The sequence below is a fragment of the Cololabis saira genome, chromosome 24, assembly GCF_033807715.1.
Source record: "Cololabis saira isolate AMF1-May2022 chromosome 24, fColSai1.1, whole genome shotgun sequence".
Taxonomy (NCBI): Eukaryota; Metazoa; Chordata; class Actinopteri; order Beloniformes; family Belonidae; genus Cololabis; species Cololabis saira.
Window position 1 is genome coordinate 23,357,678 of NC_084610.1, and position 26,031 is coordinate 23,383,708.

Here is a 26,031-nt window from a genome sequence, read left to right on the forward strand (position 1 = left end):
TAATCGTGTAATTTTGGCGCAATTTATGCCATTCCTTCGGCCGTTAATACGGCCCGAACCGTAACGTGCACCCAGGTGTGTTATACATCAAAATGTGCGTCTCCATCCTGCGACGACGCGCACTACTTTTCTCAGTCAAAAGCGTTACCGTGGCGACGCTTGATGCCAAAAAGCGCACCCCCCCCTTCATCTGATTGGTCCATATTTGATAGTTCCCCAAAAGGCACCAAATTTTGCACCAAGCCAGGTGATAAATTTGATATTTAATGCTTTGCAGAGGTCCCCCCCAGGACCCCTCGGCCCCCCCTGAGGCCCCCCCCCTCAGTAGGGCCTCCACACGGCCTCGGCCCCCCCCATGTTGGAGGGGGAGGAGCTGTGGCTAGGCTCCGCCTCCACCCCCACCCCCTCGCTCTGATTGGGCAGCGACGGGTGCAGGAGGGCGGAGCCTGTGGAGGCGTTGGTGCAGGGGGGCAGGATCCTGGGGGGCGAGGGGCCCGGGCCCCCCCCCCCCCATGGAGAACTGGTAGGAGCCGGTGGCGCTGGAGTAGTACAGGTGGTAGGGGGGGCCGCCCTGGGCCTGGTGGGGCCCGCTGGCCGAGTAGGGCGGGGGCAGGTAGGTGTGGTAGCGGCCCCCCGGCGTGGAGGCCATGGCCGTCGCCATGGTGATGCCCACGGAGCTGTGCGGGGGGTTGTAGCTGAAGGCGGCCGCCGGGGGGGGGTAGTGCACCCGCGGGTCCGGGAACCGGGACTCGGGCAGGGGCGGCAGCGAGCTGAAGGGCCGGTCCAGGGACACGCGGGGATCCCCGAAGGCCGCCAGGTCCGGCCCTGGGGGGGGGGGAGAGGGAGAGGTCAGAGGTCAGAGGTCAGAGGTTAGGAGCCCTGTTGAGCTGCGTTTTTTTGTAATAAACGTCCAAAATGTAATAACTTTTTCATTTCATTTTGTAATAAACTGCCCAATTTTGTAATAAATGTTGTTATTGCATTTTAAGATGATTATGATAAAATGCACTTGCAACTTTTTTATTTTCTAGGACAGGCGTCGGCAACCCTTTAGCGCCGCCCTAGTGGCTCCTGGAGCTTTTTCAAAAATGTTTGACCTTTTTTTTTCTTTTTTTTCTTCTTTTTTTCCTTTTTTCCCTCTTTTTTTGTTCCTTTTTCCTTTTTTAATCTCGACATTGCGACTTTTTTCTCGACATTTCAACTTTTTTCTCGACATTTCGACTTTTTTTTCGACATTTCGACTTTTTTCTCGACATTTTGACTTTTCTCGAAATTTCAACTTTTTTCTCAACATTTCGACTTTTCTCGAAATTTCGACTTTTTTTTCAGCATTTTGACTTTTTTCTCGACATTTCAACTTTTTTCTCGACATTTCGACTTTTTTTTCGACATTTCGACTTTTTTCTCGACATTTTGACTTTTCTCGAAATTTCAACTTTTTTCTCAACATTTCGACTTTTCTCGAAATTTCGACTTTTTTTTCAGCATTTTGACTTTTTTCTCGACATTTCAACTTTTTTCTCGACATTTCGACTTTTTTTTCGACATTTCGACTTTTTTCTCGACATTTTGACTTTTCTCGAAATTTCAACTTTTTTCTCAACATTTCGACTTTTCTCGAAATTTCGACTTTTTTTTCAGCATTTTGACTTTTTTCTCGACATTTCAACTTTTTTCTCGACATTTCGACTTTTTTTTCGACATTTCGACTTTTTTCTCGACATTTTGACTTTTCTCGAAATTTCAACTTTTTTCTCAACATTTCGACTTTTCTCGAAATTTCGACTTTTTTTTCAGCATTTTGACTTTTTTCTCGACATTTTGACTTTTTTCTCGACATTTCGCCATGTTTCTTCATTCTAATTCTGATACAAGACTTTTCATTTTTTGCGGCTCCAGACATATTAGTTTTTAGTGTTTTTGGTCCAATATGGCTCTAAAACATTTATGGTTGCCGACCCCTGCACTAGGAAATGTAATAACATGGTGCATTATGTAATAAAACCTATTATTGTTGTTGGTTTAACAATTAATTTATACAAGAGTGACTTTTGTTGTTTTTAAGGCAATTTCCCTCAGAGCTACGTAGCCCAATACATTTATGTATTTATGTATGTATGTATGTATGTACTGTATGTATGTATGTATGTATGTAAAACTCCAAATACAACTTTAGTTGCCTATTTGAAGTTTGGAATTATAATCCAGGGGTCGGCAACCATAAATGTTTTAGATCCATATTGGACCAAAAACACAAAAAACAAATATTTCTGGAGCCCCAAAAAATGAAAAGTCTTGTATCAGAATTAGAATGAAGAAACACATGGTGCATGTTTGTATATTAGTTAGAACTGGGGGAAGATGTATTTATTATGCACTTCGAGAAAAAAGTCAAAATGTCGAGATTAAAAAGGAAAGGAAAAAGGAAGAAAAAAAGAGAAAGAATTAAAAAAAAGAACAAAAGAAAAAAAGGAAAAGAGAAAAAAAAGAACAAAAAAAAAGTCAAACATTTTCTAAAAAGCTCCAGGAGCCACTAGGGCGGCGCTAAAGAGCCGCGGGTTGAAGACCCCTGATATAGGCCAATAACAAACAAATAAACTCTGCTTTAGAATTTTTATTACATAATGCACCATGTTATTACATTTTCTAGAATATAAAAAAGTTGCAAGTGCATTTTATAATAATCTTCTCAAAATTTAATAACTTAAACGTCCTAAAATCCAGGCTCAAAACCAAAGGTGAGCGAGCCTTTGCGGTGGCTAAGCTAAGCTAATCTAAGCTAAGCTAAGCTAAGCTGTGGAATATCTGCCACTAAACATTAGATCTGCTCAGACTAGAGGTTTTTAAATCTTCTTTGAAAACGTATTTCTTTTCTTTGTCTTTTGGTGTACGGTAAATAGCTACATGCTACATCTGTGAGAAGTGATTGTGCACTTTGTGTGTCTGTTCTTTACCGTCTATTTTCTATTTTTTATTACTATTTTATTGACCATCCTAGTACGTTAGTGATTTAATTGATTTTATTGTTTCTACACTCTGTACTGTATTTTCTTTTGGTATCGTTTCATTTTAAATGTTTACTGTACAGCACTTTGGTCGACCTCGGTCGTTTTTAAATGTGCTATATACCGTATTTTCTGGACTATAAGCCGCTACTTTTTCCATAGGTTTTCATCCATGCAGCTTATACAAAGGTGCAGCTATTCTGTGGATTTTTCTTCCACCACTCGGGGCGCTCTAACCGGAATTAGAATTAAAACTAAGACAAAATAAATGCAAAGAAGAATACACTACTTCTTCTTTAGCAGATAGAAGTAGAAGCAGATTTCAAACAGATAAATGGATAACTTTCTCGACATTTTGACTTTTTTTCTTGACATTTCGACTTTTTTTCCTCAACATTGACATTTTTTTGACATTTTGACTTTTTTTTGACATTTTGACTTTTTTTCTCGACATTTCGACTTTTTTTCTAGAAGTTTTGACTTTTTTCTCAAAATTTTGACTTTTTTCTCGACATTTCGACTTTTTTTCCTCGAAATTTTGACTTTTTTTCTCGACATTTTGACTTTTTTCTCGACATTTTGACTTTTTTCTCGACATTTTGACTTTTTTCTCAAAATTTTGACTTTTTTCTCAAAATTTTGACTTTTTTTCTCGACATTTCGATAAATGCTCTAACCGGAATTAGAATCAAAGCTAAGACAAAATAAATGCAAAGAAGAATACGCTACTTCTTCTTTAGCAGATAGAAGTAGAAGCAGATTTCAAACAGATAAATAGATAAATAAATAGCGGTTATTTTCTCTTGGTTCTGTCCCGTTTTAATCAGCAAAGTTGCTGCCGTGTTAAAAGACACTGTTAGGAAAGATCTATTTAGGTACAAACATGTACATCATTTACAGTTCAGAATCCTTCTGTACATGTAGTAAATATCTAATCTAACAACAGAAATGTCTAAATTGAGCGGATGCGGCTTGTATGCAGGTGCAGCTTATAGTCCAGAAAATATGGTAAATAAAATTGACCTTGACATTGACATATTACATAATGCGGCAAAATTTATTACAAAATGTGTTGGGGTAGTTTATTATGAAAAGCGGCTTTATTACAACATGAAATGAAAAAGTTATCATATTTTTCCCCCACTGCCGGTCTTACCTGAGAGCCGGGACGACAGGTCTCCCAGCGAGGATCGGCCCGGAGACAGCGGATTGGCCGAGTGGACGGTGGGCGTGGCTATCTGGCCCAGGTAGGGATACGATTGGTCGTAGGACCAGGAGGGGGAGGACTGGATCTGCCGGGAGTCTGGGGGGACAGAGAGTCATTATTATTATTTATCTATTATTATTATTATTTAATTATTAACACACTAATTATTATTGATGTATTATTATTTATTTATTATTTAATTATTCACACACTTTAATTATTATTTATTTATTATTATCTATTATTTATTTAATTATTAACACACTTTATTTATGTATTATTATTTATTTATTATTTAATTATTAACACACTTTAATTATTATTTATTTATTATTTAATTATTAACACACTAATTATTATTTATTTATTATTATTTATGTATTATTTATTTATTAACACACTTTAATTATTTATTATTATTTATTTATTGTTTAATTATTAACACACTTTAAGTATTATTTATTTAATTATTAAAACATTTTAATTATTTATTTATTTATTATTTAAATATTAACACACTTTAATTATAATTTATTTATTATTTAATTATTAACACACTTTAAGTATTATTTATTTGATTATTAACACACTTTAATTATTTATTTATGTATTATTTAATCATTAACACACTTTAATTATTTATTTATTATTATTTATTTATTATTTGATTATTAACACACTTTATTTATTTATTTATTATTATTTATTTATTATTTAATTATTAACACACTTTAAGTATTATTTATTTGATTATTAACACACTTTAATTATTTATTTATGTAGTATTTATTTATCATGTAATTATTAACACACTTTAATTATTATTTAATTATTATTATTTATTTATTTAATTATTAACACACGAATTATTATTTATGTATTATTATTTATTTATTATTTAATTATTAACACACTAATTATTTATTATTATTTATTTATTATTTAATTATTAACACACTTTAATGATTAATAATAATAATAATACATTTTATTTATATAGCGCTTTTCAGGGCACTCAAAGACGCTTAAGTAATATTAAGTAATTAAGTAATTGTAATATTTATTTATTATTTAATTATTAACACACTTCAATTATTATTATTATTATTATTATTATTATTATTATTATTATTATTATTATTATTATTATTATTATTATCGGCTGTAAGACATGTCGGAGCGCCGGTGCTCCCGTTGAACACGTACAATTACAACCAAATAAAACACAGCAATGATTCTCTCTGCAGGTTAAACAGGAAGTTTCACTTCCATATCCTGCATTTACAGGTTTAATCCAGTAAATCATTTGGAAACATCCCATAATAATCCAGTCAAATTGCAGAAATCTTCATAATTGACATGGCACTTTATGTCCTACGTTGACGTACGTCGACAACATCATCACATTGGCAGCGTGTCGTCAAGTTGGAATTTTTCACAGTATTTATTCCTGCCACTTCCCACGAAAAGGGAGGTGACGTCATTTCCCTGGGGAACTAGTCGGTTTGAATTTGCTTTTCACGAAAAATTACTCAGCGACACACACACACACACACACACACACACACACACACACCATACACTACACACTCACTATACAACCCCTGCACACATAACGGTTTACCGTGAGCAAAGCTGAGTTCAGCGCCAGATGAAGACGTGATATCTAAACGCAATATATAAAATGATGTACAGTAATCCCTCGCTATACCGCGGTTCTCCTTTCACGTCTCGCTGCTTCACGGATTTACATTGTGCATCGAGTTCTGCATTCTGATTGGCTAAACCAAGGGTGTCAAACGTGCGTCCCGAGAGAGATTTTCATGCGTCCCGCGAGAAGTTTCCAACGCAAAAAAACGAAATGTTAATTTACTAAAAAGGAAGGCATAAATAATTGGCATGAATCGCAGCATATCAGATAATATATTTCTTCTACAAATCCATCGTTATTCCAAAAATAGAGCAGTTTTTGACTTTTTTAGTTTTCTAGAATGCATTTGCTGATTTTATTTCTTTGTAGACGGTCGTTTATTTTTATTAACTGACTACTATTATATATTTTCGCAGGAAAAATCGGCGCACTGGTGTAAATATCCGCGCCAATTTTTAAAAATAAATACACTTAATTGTACTGGAAAAATCTCTAAATCACAAAGAAACACTCTCAGATGTAATAAGAAAGATTTAGCTTTTAATTAAATTTCCTATAAAAAAGCAAAATATAAAAAAAAACATACTTGTTTCTGTTTATCTTTGTAAAATGATATTAAAAGTATCTTATACATAATTTGAAAAAAAAACGAGAAATTTCAAGAAAAGATCCTGAAGAAATATATTTTACATAATTAGAGTGTAAACAAAGTGCATATTTCTTTTAAAATTAACTAAACTGATATTGGATTAGATAAAAATAGTAAAAAGAAAGAAAAAAAAAAAAAATTCGCACCGTTTTTGTTATTTTGAGCGTGCGGCCCGCGAGAAAGAAATTGGTCAAATCCGGCCCGCCAAGAAAAATGAGTTTGACACCCCTGGGCTAAACAGTCTCCCCGCTTCTTCACTTCCTGTATCAATAACGTTGGTTGCTTAGCAACAAGCTGAGAACGGCCAATGAGCTTCAGCAGCAGCTCAAGAACGGGACCATTTGATGAATCGTTCATTACAGTCTAAAACATACCAATGGTGGCATGTCGGTTTATAAGAATCTTTTTGCCTAGAAGAAAAAACAGTGACAACAACGACCTATAACTATTTTCTTCTCTGGTAAAAACACTCCTGCACCGCGGCTTTAGGAGAAAAAGACGCTACAGAGTCGAGATGCAGCGGCTCAGAAGAGCAGTGAAATCTGTCCTACTGTACTTGTTGTATTTTTTTTCACAATCATTTTTCATTTTCTCCTGTTCAAATCCAATTACTCGGGTCGCGGCGGGGCTGATCTCCGCAATTTGAAGCCTTGTATAATAATTGTAAAGAAAAAAAAAGGTTACTACTTTGCAGATTTCACTTATTACGGGTTCTTTTTGGAACGTCACCCCCGCGAAAAACCAGGAATTACTGTATTTCAAAAACTAAAGTATGAATTCATTCCAGATAAACTTCCTGTGGTCTGAAAAGCTTCTGTGTTACTTTTTTCCATTGACAGTTTTGAGGATCTAGCTGTGGGATTTCTGTATTTAGAAAAATATGTGTAAAAATAAAAAAACATTTACATTTTTTTGGTAGTTATTTGCACATTTTAGCAGTTATTTAGTTAGTCTGGACTTTTAACATCCAGATTATTAAATATTTGCTTATCTGGGTTGTATTGATGCCTAGCAAATAAAAATACTCCATAAACCGGCAGAATAGCAGAAATGTAAACATTCTTAGACTAATCTATGGTCATGAAGGTTCAATATTGCGTCCGTGAGAAAATCTGGTTCCTGGAATTGAACTTTGACATAATTGTCTGAGGAACTGAAAGAAAAGTGACCTACAACTCGGCCTGGGTTACAATTCTAAATCAACTCTCATATTAATTCCTAAAAATTGATTCGTATGTCTAAAGATCTTTTTCTTTTTCTTCATTACATTACAACTTTTGGTACTTGTGTGTTTATCCCCAAAAAAGGAATGTTTTGTTGGACACGAGAATAACTGGTGCCATGTTTTTGCCTTTAAAAATGTTTAAAGGTATGAAAACATTAAAGTTTTCAGTTATAATTGCATAAATTGTGTATATTTCATTACTTTATTTACTGTTTTGGGGTTCAGACCTGCAGACCTGCTCCTGTTGTACAGTATTTATTACTCAGTTGGAAAAAGGAGAAGTGAAAGAAAGGAAGACAAATATGAAATGAGAAATGAAAGTTTCTCTGGGGGTTTAGAGGAAAGGAGAGAAAAGAGGGAACCGAAAGAGAAACCGGAGGTCTGAGGTCTGGACTCCAACGGTTTCTACGAATGAATCAAACCTTTCAGCTGTTCGGGGTTCGATCTGAAGAAACCTGTTTCTCAGAGCGACTTCCTGTCAGCTGACTCTCGTTTCCTGTTGGAGGAACGAGAACTTCCTCTCCGGCTCGGCGGCAGCGCCGGCCCGGGAGACCTGGCGGTGCCACGTGGAGTCGCCACGGCAACCGCAACACACGGAGCTAGAGCAGTCTCATCATTCACAAATGCACACGCCAATCCGCAAATGCACAGACCGATCCACAAATGCACAGACCGATTTACAAATGCACTCGCCGATTCACAAATGCACAGACCGATCCACAAATGCACAGACCGATCCACAAATGCACAGACCGATCCACAAATGCACACACCGATCCACAAATGCACACACCGATCCACAAATGCACAGGACAAAATTCAGAAATGCACAGACCGATCCACAAATGCACAGACTGATTCACAAATGCACAGGCCGATCCACAAATGCACAGGACAAAATTCAGAAATGCACAGACCGATCCACAAATGCACAGACCGATCCGCAAATGCACAGACCGATCCGCAAATGCACAGACCGATCCGCAAATGCACAGACCGATCCGCAAATGCACAGACCGATCCGCAAATGCACAGACCGATCCACAAATGCACAGACCGATCCACAAATGCACAGACTGATCCACAAATGCACACGCCAATCTGCAAATGCACAGGACAAAAGTCACAAATACACAGAACAATTCACACAAGATACACAAGTGTAATTTTGATGCACACACAAATATAACCTGATTTACAAACTTTTTTTTTTGTCTGTGAGCTGCGCCGCATTTGCGTGTGACTTTTAAGACTCCCCTGACGTGTGTCAAACCATTAACCATTTTTTTAACACAGAAGGATCTGCATCTTCCTTTGTTTCAGCCAATCATAAGAGCGCACCCCACATGGGGGACGATTTACTCGTAAACCAATCAGATTAATACGGTGGCCATTGCTGAAAATAAAACTAACGCTGCAAACAGAAACAAACGCAGCTGCAAATTAAGAAACGCTGAAAATAAAAAGAAACGGCACTGCAAATAAAATAAACGCTTTGCAAATAAAAAAAATGCTGCAAATCTAAAGAAACCCTGCTACAAATAAAATAAACGCTGCTGTAAATAAAATAAACAGCACTGCAAATAAAAAAAGCCACAACGGAAGTGAAATACCCTGTACTATTTTTGCTGATGCACCGGTGTTTTTTACGTGAGAGGAGAAGAAGAAGATGAAGAGAACGTAAGTGAAAAGGAAGAAATAAGAAGAGCGAGGAATAAGAAGAACAACGAACGAGAAAATAAGTGAAAAGGTTAGTGTTCAACGTCGCTACGTGTAATTTTTAATGTGCAACACTGGTGCATCGGCAAAAATAGTCCCCAGTAATTCACTTCCGTTATGGCTTTTTTATTTGCGTCGTTTTTTTATCTTATTTGCAGCAGGGTTCATTTTATTTGCAGCAGGGTTCATTTTATTTGCAGCAGGGTTTATTTTATTTGCAGCGGGGTTTCTTTATATTTTCTAAGCGTTTATTTTATTTGCAGAAGTGTTTGTTTCTGTTTGCAGCGTTACTTTTATTTTCAGCAATGGCGGGTCTCGGCCACCGTAGATTAAAAGGGGCAGATACACCTGCTGTTTGAGCTGCGTTCACCTCCTGGCCAGTGGGGGCGCTGTGTGCGTTTTGTGGACAGCGGCTGCCGCGACCAAACAACAATAAAATGGCGACGATGGCAAATGGAAAATCTGTCAGATCAGACGTTTGGAATCATGGGATTCCCATTTAAAGAAGGAACACGAGAAAGGGACAAAAGTAGGGAGGAGTGTACAGCCCCTTTCACATAGAGCGCAAAACGCAGACCGCCGCCGGCTTTCCCGTTCATCTATGTGCCGCGGTGCAAGAGCGGACTGCTCTACCGCTGAGCTATGAGCGTGCATGAGCCGCGCCTTCCACGGCGTTTGCGCCATGCCTGCCTGCCCGAATTGAACATTTTTTAATTTCACCGTGCCGCGCTGTGACGACATCTGGGCCGACCCGGCAGTGGGCGCGGCGCAAACCGCGCAATATGTGAAAGCAGCTTAAGTTGTGCCACAACAGCAACAGGACAAACCTGCTGATCATGTTGACACAGAACTGGCATGTGTTTTTTTTTATTTTAACTTTTGTATTACAGTACAAATGCACAAGTGAGCCATTATGGTGCTGCTAAGTTTAATTGCTCAGTTAATTTCTATGTGAAGTAACAGGCCACGTGTTATAGGCATGAAAATAAAGAATAAAGAAAAATGGCCAACAGGTATTTGTGTATTTCTACATCTTACTTAATCAATATCGAATCGAATCGATATCGAATTGAATCGAAACCTAAAGAATCGAAATCGAATCGTGAGGTTCTTAACAATCCCCAGTCCTCCAGCAACTGATGATGAGAAACAGCGGAGAATTTTGTCCTGTGCATTTGTGGATCGGCGTGTGCATTTGTGGATCGGCGTGTGCATTTGTGGATCGGCGTGTGCATTTGTGGATCGGCGTGTGCATTTGTGGATCGGCGTGTGCATTTGTGAATCGGCGTGTGCATTTGTGAATCGGCGTGTGCATTTGTGGATCGGTGTGTGCATTTGTGGATCGGTGTGTGCATTTGTGGATCGGCGTGTGCATTTGTGGATCGGCGTGTGCATTTATGGATCAGTCTGTGCATTTGTGGATCAGTCTGTGCATTTGTGGATCGGCGTGTGCATTTGTGGATCGGTGTGTGCATTTGTGGATCGGCGTGTGCATTTGTGGATCGGCGTGTGCATTTGTGGATCGGCGTGTGCATTTGTGGATCGGCGTGTGCATTTGTGAATCGGTCTGTGCATTTGTGGATCTGTGTGTGCATTTGTGAATCGGCGTGTGCATTTGTGGATCGGCGTGTGCATTTGTGGATCTGTGTGTGCATTTGTGGATCGGCGTGTGCATTTGTGGATCGGCCTGTGCATTTGTGGATCGGCGTGTGCATTTGTGAATCGGCGTGTGCATTTGTGGATCGGCGTGTGCATTTGTGGATCGGTGTGTGCATTTGTGGATCGGCGTGTGCATTTGTGGATCGGCGTGTGCATTTGTGGATCGGCGTGTGCATTTGTGGATCATCGTGTGCATTTGTGGATCGGTCTGTGCATTTGTGGATCAGTGTGTGCATTTGTGGATCGGCGTGTGCATTTATGGATCAGTCTGTGCATTTGTGGATCAGTCTGTGCTTTTGTGGATCGGCGTGTGCATTTGTGGATCGGTGTGTGCATTTGTGGATCGGCGTGTGCATTTGTGGATCGGCGTGTGCATTTGTGGATCGGCGTGTGCATTTGTGGATCGGCGTGTGCATTTGTGAATCGGTCTGTGCATTTGTGGATCTGTGTGTGCATTTGTGGATCTGTGTGTGCATTTGTGGATCGGCGTGTGCATTTGTGGATCGGCGTGTGCATTTGTGGATCGGCGTGTGCATTTGTGGATCGGCGTGTGCATTTGTGGATCGGCGTGTGCATTTGTGGATCGGCGTGTGCATTTGTGGATCGGTCTGTGCATTTGTGGATCGGTCTGTGCATTTGTGGATCGGTCTGTGCATTTGTGGATCGGTCTGTGCATTTGTGGATCTGTGTGTGCATTTGTGGATCTGTGTGTGCATTTGTGGATCGGCGTGTGCATTTGTGGATCGGCGTGTGCATTTGTGGATCGGCCTGTGCATTTGTGGATCGGCGTGTGCATTTGTGGATCGGCGTGTGCATTTGTGGATCGGTCTGTGCATTTGTGGATCGGTCTGTGCATTTGTGGATCGGTCTGTGCATTTGTGGATCGGCGTGTGCATTTGTGGATCTGCGTTTTGCATTTTTATTGATCGGCCTGTGCATTTGTGAATTATGAGACTGTTCTATCTCCATAGCAACACACACGGACCACAAGGGACGAGCCTGAAACCACAGAGAGGAACCAGAGGTCTGGGGAACACGGGCCGGTTCTGGACCAGTACCGGGGGGGTCAGGGGGTCTGGCGGAGACCCGGTTCAGGCTGGGTCCGGTGGGCAGAACCACCTCAGACCCGTGGGTCATGTGACAGGAAATGACCCCGAACAGCAGATCTACGTCACTGATGAAGGATGGAAGGATCCTGGTTCTGGACCGACCTGGGTCGAGTCCAGACCTGGACCTGATTGAGATCCAGAGACCGTCATGCTGTGATGTCATCATGACGGTCTCGGGTCATGGAGTTTCTGACCCGCTCCACCACGACTCCAGAGGTTTCTGGGGGGTTCAGGTCTGAGGTATTTGGGACCCCAATCAACCCGGGTTCAGCTCTCTGGGGATCCCTGTAGCACCGATAATGTAATAATTTCCTAAAAATGTAATAATGCCTGAAAATTTAATAAAATCTGCACTAAACCCAATAAAAAATGTAATAAAATCCAATAATGTAATAACTTTTCTTTTTTTCTACCTTTTTCCTTTCCTTTTTAATCTCGACATTTTGACTTTTTTCTCGACATTTCGGCTTTTTTCTCAACATTTTGACTTTTTTCTCAACATTTCGACTTTTTTCTCGACATTTTGACTTTTTTCTCGACATTTCCACTTTTTTCTCAACATTTCGACTTTTTTCTCGATATTTCTACTTTTTTTTCGACATTTCCCCTTTCGCCATTTGTCTTCATTCTAAGGCTGATACAAGACTTTTCATTTTTTGCGGCTCCAGACTTATTCGTTTATAAATAATAAAATAAATATTATAATAATAATAATAAAATCCAATAATGTAATAACTTCAATAATGTAATAAAATATCCTGAAAATTACATTTTCAGGTGGGTCTTTTTTTTCTTTTCCAAAACTGATAATGTAATACTTGACAAATAATGTAATATATAAGTTCATTTTCAGTCCAAAGTTCCACATTTTGTGTTTTAAGTATCTAAGAATGTTTTATACGCTGGATTTGAAACAACTGAAGGACTATTGGGTTAAATTGCAGACTTTGAGTACCATGTAATAAATTCCCAATAATGTAATAAGGTCGAGAAAAAAGTCAAAATATCGAGAAAAAAGTCAAAATTGCATGAATAAAATTGAAATATTAAGGAAAAAGGTGAAATTCTGACCTATTACATTTTCAGGTGGGTCTTTTTTTTTTCCAAAACTGATAATGTAATACTTGATAAATAATGTAATATATATGTTAATTTTTAGTCCAGAGTTCTACATTTTGTGTTTTAAGAATGTTTTATACACTGGATTTGAAACACCAGAATGACTATTGGGTTAAATTGCAGACTTTGAGTTCCATGTAATAAATTCCCAATAATGTAATAAGGTATTACATTATTGGTAAAAATTTTATGATAATATTCATTAAGATATTTTATTAAATTATTGGTGAAGTTATTACATTATTGGGTTTTATTACATTTTTAATTGAGTTAAGTGCAAATTTTATAAAATTTTCATGAATTTATTACATTATAGGAAATTATTACATTATAGGAAATTATTCCATTATAGGAAATTATTACATTATAGGAAATTATTACATTATAGGTGCTACAATCCCCGAGGGGCTTCACCAGAACCAGCCGCCGGTCCGGCCCTGTTCGTCCCGGTTCCACCCGGGTCTGGGTCTTACCGGCGGTGATCTGGGCGGGGCCGGAGAAGGGCCCGCCGGGCTGGCGGCCGGCGTTGTGGTTCTGGTGGTGGTGGTGGGGGGGCGTGGCCCTCATGGAGCTCCGGCGCAGCGTCTCCAGCTCCGTCAGCCGCTCGGAGAAGGCCAGCGACCCGGGTTTCACCTCGTCCAGCTTCTGCCGGTGACCTGGAAGAGACCAGGTGGAACCGTTAGAAACTAGGAACTGGACCGGGACCGGGGGGGTCTGGGTCTGGCCTAGGGCTGGGCGATTATACGATCTCGATTTGTGATCGCGATCAAACTAAGTTCGATCACGGTGATCAGCTGTGGGTCTACTTTCTCGATCACGTGCAAAACATGCTGCAGCAAAGTGCACGACAACCAATCACAACCCGCTTTCCTGGCACCGCGCTGTCTGCATTAATTGATCATGCATGACATGCTGCGGCAAGTTGCATGACCATAGGCAGTAAACTAGTCACATCTGCCTCCCATGCACTGGTGGGAGCAAGCGTGACCAGAGAGAATAAAACTACAAGACAACGTCTTGCGTGCGTGCGTGCGTGCGTGCGTGCGTGCGTGCGTGCGTGCGTGCGTGCGTGCGTGCGTGCGTGCGTGCGTGCGTGCGTGCGTGCGTGCGAAATTTATTCCGCTTCAGTTTCGGCCTCAAATTTTCGTTTCGGTGCATCCCTAGTTTTTTTTTCGGTGGGTACCACTGGTAGCATTCTGGATTCTTGTTAAAACATGCTATTTGCTTTATTTGTTAATAAAAAAACAACTAATCTCTGGTTTCTTTCTATTTTATTCCAGAAGGGAGGGGGGATCTTCTGATTTAAAAAATCGTGATTTAAAAATCGAGATCATTCAATATGGGAAAAAAAATCGTGATCACTTTTTTTGCCATATCGCCCAGCCCTAGTCTGGCCTCCTCCTCCCTCCAGAGAGGAAGTCAGGGTTTAATCCGCTTCCTCCATAGAATCCACCTGCTTCCTCCAACACCAAACTTCAACCTTAAACTTCAAGCCCACCCAGAAAGACCCGGGTCCGTGTTTTCTTGGACCTGTGGTCCAGGTCTGGTCCACACCTCCCTCATCGAGGCTGGTTAATGATATTTGGACCACATGACCCACGTAGGAACCAGTCTAGACGCCTCCCAGAACCTCTGGTCGTCATGATAGTTGGCAGAACCGGCCCAGATTAGGCCTGAATGTGTCTAGGTGGACTAGTTTTATAGTCTGAGATTTAGAGCTGGATCTGAATCAATAAATAACCTGATCTTGACAGACTGACAGCTGTTTCCTGCGGTTTCCACTTTGATCAGTTTAACTGAGGGTGTTTTCAGACCTGCGGCCCGTTTGTTTTGTTCCGATTCAGGGGCTAAATCGATACAGTTGTTTCGTTTTTTGTTTGTGTTCACAAGGCAAGCGTCTGTAGCGGTTCAAAGCTGTTAACAAATGTCATGAACCAACTGTTCTCTCATTGGTCAGAAATGAAGGAGTTTCCTCTTCTGTACCATCGTAAACGAGTGTGGCTAGTTTGTTTCTGTGTGTTTCTGTGTGGATTATGTTCTCACTCCGGCTCGCTTGTTTTGTTCTGCATCCAAGTGAGATTGCTGTGTTCACATGTACCAAATGAATCGATCTTTAGGGGGAAACGCTCCCTGTTTCGAAACAACTGCTCCAAAAGGGACAGATGTGAAAGCTCCTTAATCACCATCAGCCTAACAGTTTGGTCAACGATCTTCTATAAAAGATTGGAAATAGATCCGTATTTCCTCTACATCAGTGGTCTCCAACCCCCGGAACCGGGCCGTGGGTCATTTGGTACCGGGCCGCACAGAGAGAAAAAAAAAAAAAAAAAAAAAATATATATATATATTTTTTTTATTAAAAAATAATTTCTGTTTCATCCCCGACTGATGATGGTTGACTCTCAAACTGATGGTTCACAATGTTTTTATTCCTTGGATGTAAATACAAAGCAAACACACCGTAAGAGCTATAAAGGAATAAAATAGTTAGTCTTTCTACATTCATATAAGTTTAACTTAAATACAGACCGACGCAGCTGCTGCTCGGTTGGCAATAAAGCTACCACAATACATGAGGGACCAAACTCAAGCTGGACATAAATACGGTATAAAATCTACACAAATCCTGATCAGCAGGTGCTTTTTGTGTCAGTTAGGCTCCACTTTAGCATTCCCGACACTAGTTTAGTCTTTCAGACACACTTTCTACTGCCGTTAAACTTTTACCATTAAAGTCCGAAGCGCCGGATGTTGACGAGGTCTCGGTGAGACGCCTTCAAAATAAAAGCAGTAAATATCGGTCTACTTAATGTATAACAATAAAATAAAAGCCCGGCTTTAAATAACGTTAATGATAAAACAAACATAAAAACACATGTATAGAAACACTGATATTATAGGTAATTTACAATTTCCATTATTTCATTTTATGTCTTCAAAAATGATGTTTTATTATTATTATTATTATTATTATTATTATTACTACTACTACTACTACTACTACTACTACTACTATAGCGAAAATACCACAGTTTTTAATGCCGGTCATTTTATTTAGTTTTTATCATACATCTTTAGATTGGGCCGTGAAAATATTGTCAGACATTAAACCGGTCCGCGGTGCAGAAAAGGTTGCGGACCACTGCTATACATGATGGTCCATCCCCTGATCTGTTTTAAGCCTGAAGAGCGAAAATCAATGTAAAAACCATAGAGGAGGACATTAGTAACCAGAGATGGGCATGTTTGAGTCCAATGAAGGTAAATGGGCCCTTGACTTGATCCCTGTGGGACTCCCTGTCAGGATGTTAGTGTGGGGGGGTCAGGACTCACGTCTTGGCTCTCTGGGCCCGTCCACGGTGATCTTGATGGCCCTCTGGTACGTGGCCACCTGGGGGGGGTTGGTGAACACCGTGATGGTCAGGGTGAAGCTCTTCCCTGGAAAACAGGAGAAGAAGAAGATGTTGGTTCAATGCTCTGCAGATTACGGCCCTGGACCACGCTGGCGTGTGTGTGTGTGTATGTGTATGTATGTAAATATATATATGTGTGTGTTTAGTATTTGTACTCAAGCATTCTCTAGTATGGTGTTGTAAGGTATTTTTAAAGGTGGAGGTGGTGTCAGCCTCCTTAACCCAGATTGGAAGTTGGTTCCATAGTAATGGTGCCTGATAGCAGAACGCCCGCCCTCCAAATCTACATTTAGATACTCTAGGAACTACGAGTAAACCTGCACTCTGAGAACGGAGAGCTCTGCCAGGAACATAAGGCACTATCAGGTCTTGCAAATAATGCGGAGCTAAGCCGTTTTGGGCTTTATACGCAAGTAATCCATCATCCATCCATCATCCTTCCATCATCCATCCATCATCCATCCATCCATCCATCCAACCATCATCCTTCCATCATCCATCCATCCATCCATCATCCATTATTGTTCCAATAAAGAGGAACCTCTGAATCTAGTTGAAAATTGGGAAAAAGTAGTCCTGAAAAAGGTGGGTATATAGGTATATGTGTGTGTGTGTGTATATATTTATATATATATATATATATATATATATATATATATATATATATATATATATGTATGTATGTGTGTGTGTGTGTGTGTGTGTGTGTATATAATTATGCGTCACATTAACCCACATCCTAAGTCACTTTTGTACAGACTCATATCACTTTTAAAAACCTCATATTGTACATTTCTGTTTATAAATTTTATCTCTTATATATTTGCTTTTATATTTGTATTGTATTGCACCAATCACCACAACAAATTCCTTGTGTGTGTTTCACAAACTTGGCAATAAACCCTTTTCTGATTCTGATTCTGATAAATATATATGTGAGTGTGTGTGTTTTTACTCTGGAATATTTCCAAGGCCACCCAGCTTCTGTTGCCGTGGAGACGGTAAATGTTCCAGTTATTTACCAGAAAGAGTCGAGTGTAGAAGTTTGAAAATGCTTGTTTAAACAAAAGTAATCTATCATGGACGACAGAAACCTGGTGACATCACCGGCTGGTTACCACGGAGACCTGGTGGGGAGAGCTGGTACCGTCCTGCCCCCCATCCATAAACTTTAGCAGCTTTAGCTCAGTTAGCAACTTTAGCTCAGTTTGCAGCTTTAGCCCAGTTAGCAACTTTAGCTCAGTTAGCAACTTTAGCTCTGTTAGCAGTATTAGCTCAGCTGGCTAGCCCAGCATTAGCCCTGACGCTAACTAGCATCACAAATATCCTGATCGGTCACTGTCTGTGAATCAGAGGGGACTGAGAGTGTGTGTGTGTGTGTGTGTGTGTGTGTGTGTGTGTGTGTGTGTGTGTGTGTGTGTGTGTGTGTGTGTGTGTGTGTGTGTGTGTGTGTGTGTGTGTGCGCTACATGTTGTGAAAGAGAGAAATGTTTAGTTCTGTTTAAAAGAGGAAGTAAGAGAATAAATCAGCTCCAGTTTCCAGTGAAAGAAAAAGCCAGATGTTGCATCATCACTACACACACACACACACACACACACACACACACACACACACACACAGCAGCCCTTCAGTGGTGATTCATGTGAGGAACATCATCTCCGGCCTCAGATGGATGGATGGATGGATGGATGGATGATGGATGGATGGATGGATGATGAATGGATGGATGGTGCTGGATGGATGGATGATGGAAGGATGATGGATGGATGATGGATGGAGGATGGATGGATGGATGGATGATGGATGGATGATGGATGGATGATGGATGGATGGATGATGGAAGGATGATGGATGGATGGATGAATGGATGATGGAAGGATGGATGGATGATGGAAGGATGGATGATGGATGGATGGATGATGGAGGGATGATGGATGGATGATGGAAGGATGGATGGATGATGGAAGGATGATGGAAGGATGGATGGATGATGGAAGGATGATGGATGGATGATGGATGGACTACTTGCGTATAAAGCCCAAAACGGCTTAGCTCTGCAATATTTGCAAGACCTGATAGTGCCTTATGTTCCTGGCAGAGCTCTCCGCTCTCAGAGTGCAGGTTTACTCGTAGTTCCTAGAGTATCTAAATGTGGTCATCCCGCTGCTGCTTCCACCCATGAATGTATGAATGTATGGATGGATGAATGTATGAATGAATGGATGAATGTATGAATGGATGATGGATGGATGAATGCATGTATGAATGAATGGATGCATGTATAAATGAATGAATGGATGAATGGATGGATGGATGAATGAATATATGAATGGATGATGGATATGGATGAATATATGAATACATGAATGTATGAATGTATGATGTTTCCCCCCAGCTGGTCCAGCATCTTTGTCCAACTTCATATTTGCATGAAAACAAATTCCTGCTCAACGGTTCATTTGAATGAATGAGGAGTGATACATGTGTGTGTGTGTGTGTGTGTGTGTGAGTGTGTGAGTGTGTGTGTATGTATATGTGTGTGTGTATATGTGTGTGTGTGTATATGTGTGTGTGTGTGAGGAGTACCACACGTGTGTACACAGCCTGCTCTCCACAGATAAAGTGGGACATTTGCCTACGAGTGATTTAGAGTAACTGTGGTCGGGTTGTCGGTTAGACGCCAGGGTGTGTGTGTGTGTGTGTGTGTGTGTGTGTGTGTGTGTGTGTGTGTGTGTGTGTGTGTGTGTGTGTGTGTGTGTGTGTGTGTGTGTGTGTGTGTGTGTGTGTGTGTGTGTGTGTGTGTGTGTCAGAGGGAAGTTCACCAGGACTGTTTTTATTCAGATCTACTTCCCCTGCAGAAACAGAGGAGAGACTGGTCCTGCAGCCTCCACATAGATATATATATATACCTCTCCCGCTCCGTGTGTGTGTGTATTAGTGTGTGTATTTTACCTCTCCCGCTCCGTGTGTGTGTGTGTGTGTGTATATGCGTGTATTAGTGTGTGTATTTTACCTCTCCCGCTCCGGCCCACGAAGCGCAGGTCGTTGAACCGGGCCACCTGGTTCTTCAGCGCCGCCGTGGCGTTACGTAGCTCTGCTGAGAAGTTCTCATCGTTCCCTGCCATCACCGTCACCAAGGTGCCGTCTGGGACGTCGCCCATGGCAACCACCTGGACACGGGGACGGAGACTTAGTGGTGGTAGAGGACCTGCAGGCCTGCATCTGGACCCTAGACACCAATTTACCTGAGGTCCAAACTGTTTACAAACACACCAGTGTGTGTATGTGTGTGTGTGTATATATCAGTGTGTTTACATGGGAAGTTTAATTCCTCTTTAATTCAGAATTTAAATTAAATCAAGTTTAAAATGAGTAAAAATGACCATGTAAACACCTAATTACCAATGAAAATGGCCATTCTGAATTAAACTTAATTCCGAAGTAAGTGGCTGGTTTATTCTGATTTTAAATCCCAATAGAATAATTCCATGATCATGTATAAACTCATTCCGCTTTAAATTAATTCCGGTCGAATTCCAGCGAAACTAACATGGTTACCATGTTTAAATTGTGAAATTTTATATCTGTTCATGTTCATTAAGCTGCTGCTATTCATTTCAAGGTTAAGCCAAAAAGTATTTAAATTTTCTGTGTTCAAACGCAATTTTTTGGTTCTCAAATATTTTTTTGCATTCAAACCCTTTTTTTCTTTGAAATAATTTTTTTTGATTGAAGTGACTTTTTTTTAATTGAAAATATATTTTTTGATTGAAGCAATCTTTTTTTTTTGATTGAATAATTTAGAAACAAATCTACCTCCAAATCTACCTTAAATACGATTTAAAATGAGTAAAAATGACCATGTAAACACCTAATTCCCAATGAAAATGGCCATTCCGAATTTATTAAATTAATCCCGGTCTTTCTTTCTGCTCGTTCCCTCCCCGTCTGTCTCCATGACCTTATATTCCACTGGGCTGGTTTTCCTAACAAAGTTTAAAGATGCAGCAGCAGTAAACGCTGGTCAAGAGCAGAGACCATTTATTTAAGAAATAGAAACCATTAAAAGAACAGATGGAAACAGTAAACGTCAAAATTGTGAGAATCATCGGCATGATGTTTTGTCGTGCTGCTGCTTCAAAAATAAAATCAAAACAAATCCAAAAAGGATGCTAATAATCATGGATCCTACGGGGGCTTGAAATCCTTGAAAGTGCTTGAATTTCAATGTTGTGTTTTCAAGGCCTAAAAAGTGCTTGAATTTTAGTTTAAGTGCTTGAAATTATAACTGTGTCTTTCACAAAATTGGGATCAGACTGTATAGTTTAGTTATTACAAGGAGAAATAAAATCAGTAAGATGAAACATAACTAGATGTTTGTATCGTGCTGTAATGTACATAATTGTGATAAAAAGCGTAAAAAACGATTATGAGTTTAGATATTCCTGTGGATATTTTACCGCAGCGATTAAGGTGCTGGAAGATTTTGAAAATGACCCTTGAAAGTGCTTGAATTTGACCTTGAAAAATGTGTAGGAACCCTGAATAATGTGGTCCTCCATTTTGTAATCGAGTAAGTTAGTTTTTCTTCCGGTAGTTTAACTTCCGGTCCCCCCCCTATCCAATCAGAACCTTCCCAACCCCCAGACCTGGAGAGGAATTGGAGAAAGACCATCAAACGTGTTTCCATGGAAACCTCAATTCAGAATTACTATTTCCATGGAAACTAGAAGGAAAATAATTGAATTCGGAATTATTTAATTGGGAATAATTAATTCCGAATTAAAAAACATCATGAAACCGTGGCCACTGACTGGTTTTCTGCTCCGGCTTTACGTCTTTGTTCTTCTAGTTAACATTAGCATGAGACAACCGCGGGGGCTTTTCCTCAGAACAATCAAAAAAAACTAAAAACTGATGTTGACAAAAGTTGCAATTGACCGTTGAGCCTTCTGATTGGTCCCTGACCGACCAATCAGAAACATCCGGGTCAGAATATCTGGTTTATCCGGTTGGAACAAACATTCGTCTCTTTTATTCACATCAATGGAAACATCCTAGTTTTTATTTTCCTTGTATCAACATTTAAATCACTGAATTATTTTTAAACTTTGTATTAGTAAAAGAAACACTTGCAGTGTAAAGAAATCTGGTCCGTACTTCCAAAACAAAGTCGGCTCGGCAGCAGCTACAACCGCGAAAGCTTTTATTTATTATATAACCATTAAAACCATAAAATGGTTAAGTGATGTGTAAAAATAGTAAAAGTGACACCTGCTACCCAGAATTCTGAGTAATTTAATTCGGAATAATTAATTCCGAATTAAAAAACATCATGTAACCGTGGCCTGTGTGTGTGTGTGTGTGTGTGTGTGTGTGTGTGTGTGTGTGTGTGTGTGTGTGTGTGTGTGTGTGTGTGTGTGTGTGTGTGTGTGTGTGTGTGTGTGTGTGTGTGTGTGTGTGTGTGTGTGTGTGTGTGTGTGTGTGTGTGTGTGTGTGTGTGTGTGTCCGTCCATCCCATCCATTATCAGTGAGATGTAGTGACATCCGCTCACGACACCCCATAATGATGCATAATGCACCACACACACACACACACACACACACTAATGCGTAGCTTCCATCAATCCACAAATGCGTCTCTGAGTGCAGGAACTCGTCCACTCGTCCCCCGAGACTCAGACCATCAGAGCGCCGGACGCTCGCCGGTCCGGCGTTCTGATGGTCTGATCTGGACCTAGTGGTCATTAAAGGACCTGCAGGTTTGGATCTGGACTAGTGATGCACCGAATGTTCGGTAACCGAAATTGTTCGGCCGAAAATGGCAAAAAAACACTTTCGGTGTTCAGTGGAATAAGTGGGGGAAAAACCGAACAATTAATAACGGCGTGTTTAGATGACGCAAAAAAAGTGGATAAAACAAAATAAAGAAAAAGAAAATCAACCCCTTTCCCATATTAATACTTGTATGGGAAAGGGATTGATTTTCTTTGTCTTTATTTTGTTTTATCCCCTTCTTTTGCACTTTTTTTACAATGCACTTTAATGCACTAAATGCATTCTTTTGTTTTAAGGCCTACGTTACAATTTTTCAGCAGTCAGTTATAGGCGTAATGTTACGACGGAGTATTAGGGCCAAACTAAGACAAAAAAAAATGGAAATTACGAGAATAAAGTCATAGCCTAATGTTGCGAGAATAAAGTCGTAATATTACGACTTTATTCTCGCAACAGCTATGACTTTATTCTCGTAATTTTACGACTTTATTCTCGTAATTTCCAAAACATTTTTGTGTCTTAGTTTGGCCCTAATACTACGTCGTATAATGTAAGCTCAAAAATGGCCAAAAAATAATTTTGCTCATTTATTTATTTTAAGTTATTGTGCCTTGTGCAGGGAAGTTAAAAAATGTTCAGTTGTTCATGTTCAATAAATATTTCTACCTTGTAATTTTGTAAAAGATTTTTTTCTTTGAAAAGCCTAAAGCACATTTATTTGATTTATGCAATGGTGAAAAAATTGGCAAAATAAATGAAAAAACTGCGAAGAACCTTTGTTCGGTATTGTTCGGTATTCGGCCAAGTCTTTATACAAATTTTCATTTCAGTGCATCACTAATCTGGACCCTAGTGGTCTGATCTGGACCCTGGTGGTCTCTAGTGGTCCCTGGTGGTCTCTGGTCCCCCCTACCCACCTTGAAGGCGATGGGCAGCGTCTTGTTGCACCTCCAGTGCGTGGGCAGCACCGAGCACAGGAAGTTGGGACTGTCAGTCTTCACCAGCTCCCCCGGGTGCTCCGAGACCACCTGGAACAGAGACACAGGTCAGGTCTAGACCCCCAGACCCCGAACCCCCCGAAACCCCTGAACCCTGAACCCCGACCCCCCTGGAACAGAGACACGGGTCAGGTCCAGACTAGGGCTGAAACCATTCCTCCAATAAAGGCCTTGACACATCAACCTGACGTCGTCCGCTCTCTGCTGACTGCTGTGTCGGGCTCACTAGACACACCGCAAATACGACACCCGACGGCCTGACTAGCACGTACGTTCTGCGCATGCGTGAGAGGTAATTCCCCTCCAGACCAGCAGGCAGCGCTAGTCTGTATTCAGGGGCTCAAGGAGGAGGACAGCGCTTTTTTTTTTCAAAGCTTTATTGGGAAAACACAAGTGCAGACAAACAAAACTCTGACCAGAACAGATCTGATCAAAACAGACAAACAAAAGAGAAACACCGCTGGCTGAAATAAATCATTTAGGAAGATAAATGTTGGTTTAATAGATGAAATCTAACAGTTGTAGCTACGCCTGTTAAGAAATTTGCTCCGAAAATTTCGGGATTTTCTGCCTGCCGGCTCCGGAGCTGATTTATGATTCCGCGTTAAATCGACGCAGAGCCTACGGCGTAGGGTACGGCGTACGGCGCGCGGCGCCGCGTAGCCTACGCCGTAGGCTCTGCGTTGGTGTAACGCGGGACCATAAAATAGCCTTTATTCTGGCGAGGTTTGAAAAAGACAAGCGAGTGATTATGTACATTCACTGAGTGAATATTATGAAAGTAAAATATTTATGCAAAATATTTATTTACGCAAATGACGACGAAAAGCATTCTGGGAAATTCCGGGAACAGCCAATCACAGAGTGAGTTGTTTTGACCGACGGCCGACGCCGATTCAACATGTCGAATCGGCTGAAAAGCTCCCGACGGGCGCCCAACCTGTGGCGACGTGCGGGACACACCGGGGAAACTAGCCCGACAGACGAGCACTGACGCTCATCGACGGCCCGACAGCCGATTTTCCGCTTGGTGTGTCAGGGCCTTAAGACGAGTAATTCGATTACAAAATATGATGGAGGAATTTTCTGTGCCTCGAGGAATCGTTTAATTTTGCAGCTCAAAGCTGGTATTTCGCCCGGACTACGTTTAATGCGGCACAGCGCGCTGACGAAAGAGGCGACGGATACGTTTGGTTTTAACTAAAAGAAAAGGCAGAAAATGACAAAAGTGTGGCAGCATTTCCAGCTGGACACCAAGGCAACACTGTTGCATGTTTCACTGTCAGACAGTGTAAAATTAAGGTCAAATTAAGTTAACGTAGCGCTGATTAATGAGATTAACGTTACGGTACCTTGCTAACATGACGTTAGCCCTGTGGAGGGCCGGGTTTCTGTTAATTATGACGACTGTCGATACATTTAATCCGTAAAAACCGAGCTGTGAGTGATGAGGGGGAAAAATAAAAACGTAATAAAGCTAACTGGGTAGTTTTTAATTTTAGCTCTGTAGTCATTGATGGATAAAACATCCAGTAGCGCTGGTGGCTAACGTGCTCCAATACAGCAGGGCTCAGAATTATATTTTGAACACTGACAAAACTCAAAATCTTATCAAGACTTTAACTTACAACTTAACTAGAACTTAAAATTAGCTTGAAATAAATTAAAATTCAATTGAAACTAGGGCTGGGCGGTATGGACTAAAAAATGTATCACGATAATTTCTCGCATTTATCCTGATAACCATAAAAAAAATACCAATTCAAAAAGTGTCATCAACGGGAATCTTTCTTTCTTTCTTTCTTTCTTTCTTTCTTTCTTTCTTTCTTTCTTTCTTTCTTTCTTTCTTTCTTTCTTTCTTTCTTTCTTTCTTTCTTTCTTTCTTTCTTTCTTTCTTTCTTTCTTTCTTTCTTTCTTTCTTTCTTTCTTTCGGACTCATTTCTTTCTTTCAGGCTCATTTCCTCAATTTATCATTTTTACCGTGAGATACAAATTCTTACCGTGGGGAATTTTTTTGGCGGTTTATCGTGAACGGTAAAATATCACCCATTCCTAATATAAACACGTGGGAAAAACAGCTAACCTTTTAAGTGATGTGTGATATCAGGTGTAACGGCATTTTTAGGTTAGAAATAAGAACATTTCTTGGTAAGAAGAAGTTTTTTGAGTGAAAGGCAGTGAATTTGTTCAGGGGTTTTAAAATGCACAGCCATGAACCTACTGGATTTATATAATTTAGTCTCAGTAATGTCAATTAAGTATTCATATATCATGAATTAATTAAACGTGTCATTAATTAATTAAATGCTGAAATAATAAATATATGTTTTTACTTAAAATGAATTGTATTTTAATTAATTAATGACATATTTAATTCTAATTTTAATTAATTATTGACACATTTAATTAATTAATGATATATTTCATTCCCATTTTAATTAATTAATTACCGTATGTATTTATTTATTTAATTTTGGCACAAAAAATCATCCATAATTA

At 40.0% G+C, this 26,031-nt stretch overlaps 1 protein-coding gene across 1 annotated transcript in view; it reads right to left on the reverse strand.

Moving 5' to 3' along the window:
• Positions 1–321: 321 nt before the first annotated feature.
• LOC133425283 (runt-related transcription factor 1-like) overlaps positions 322–26,031 on the reverse strand; it is a 30,936-nt gene continuing 5,226 nt past the window's right edge. Inside the window, 7 exon segments of the mRNA XM_061716038.1 lie at positions 322–511; positions 513–825; positions 4,162–4,308; positions 13,817–13,999; positions 16,677–16,781; positions 19,770–19,926; positions 23,452–23,562. Coding sequence (XP_061572022.1) covers positions 322–511; positions 513–825; positions 4,162–4,308; positions 13,817–13,999; positions 16,677–16,781; positions 19,770–19,926; positions 23,452–23,562 — 1,206 coding nt within the window.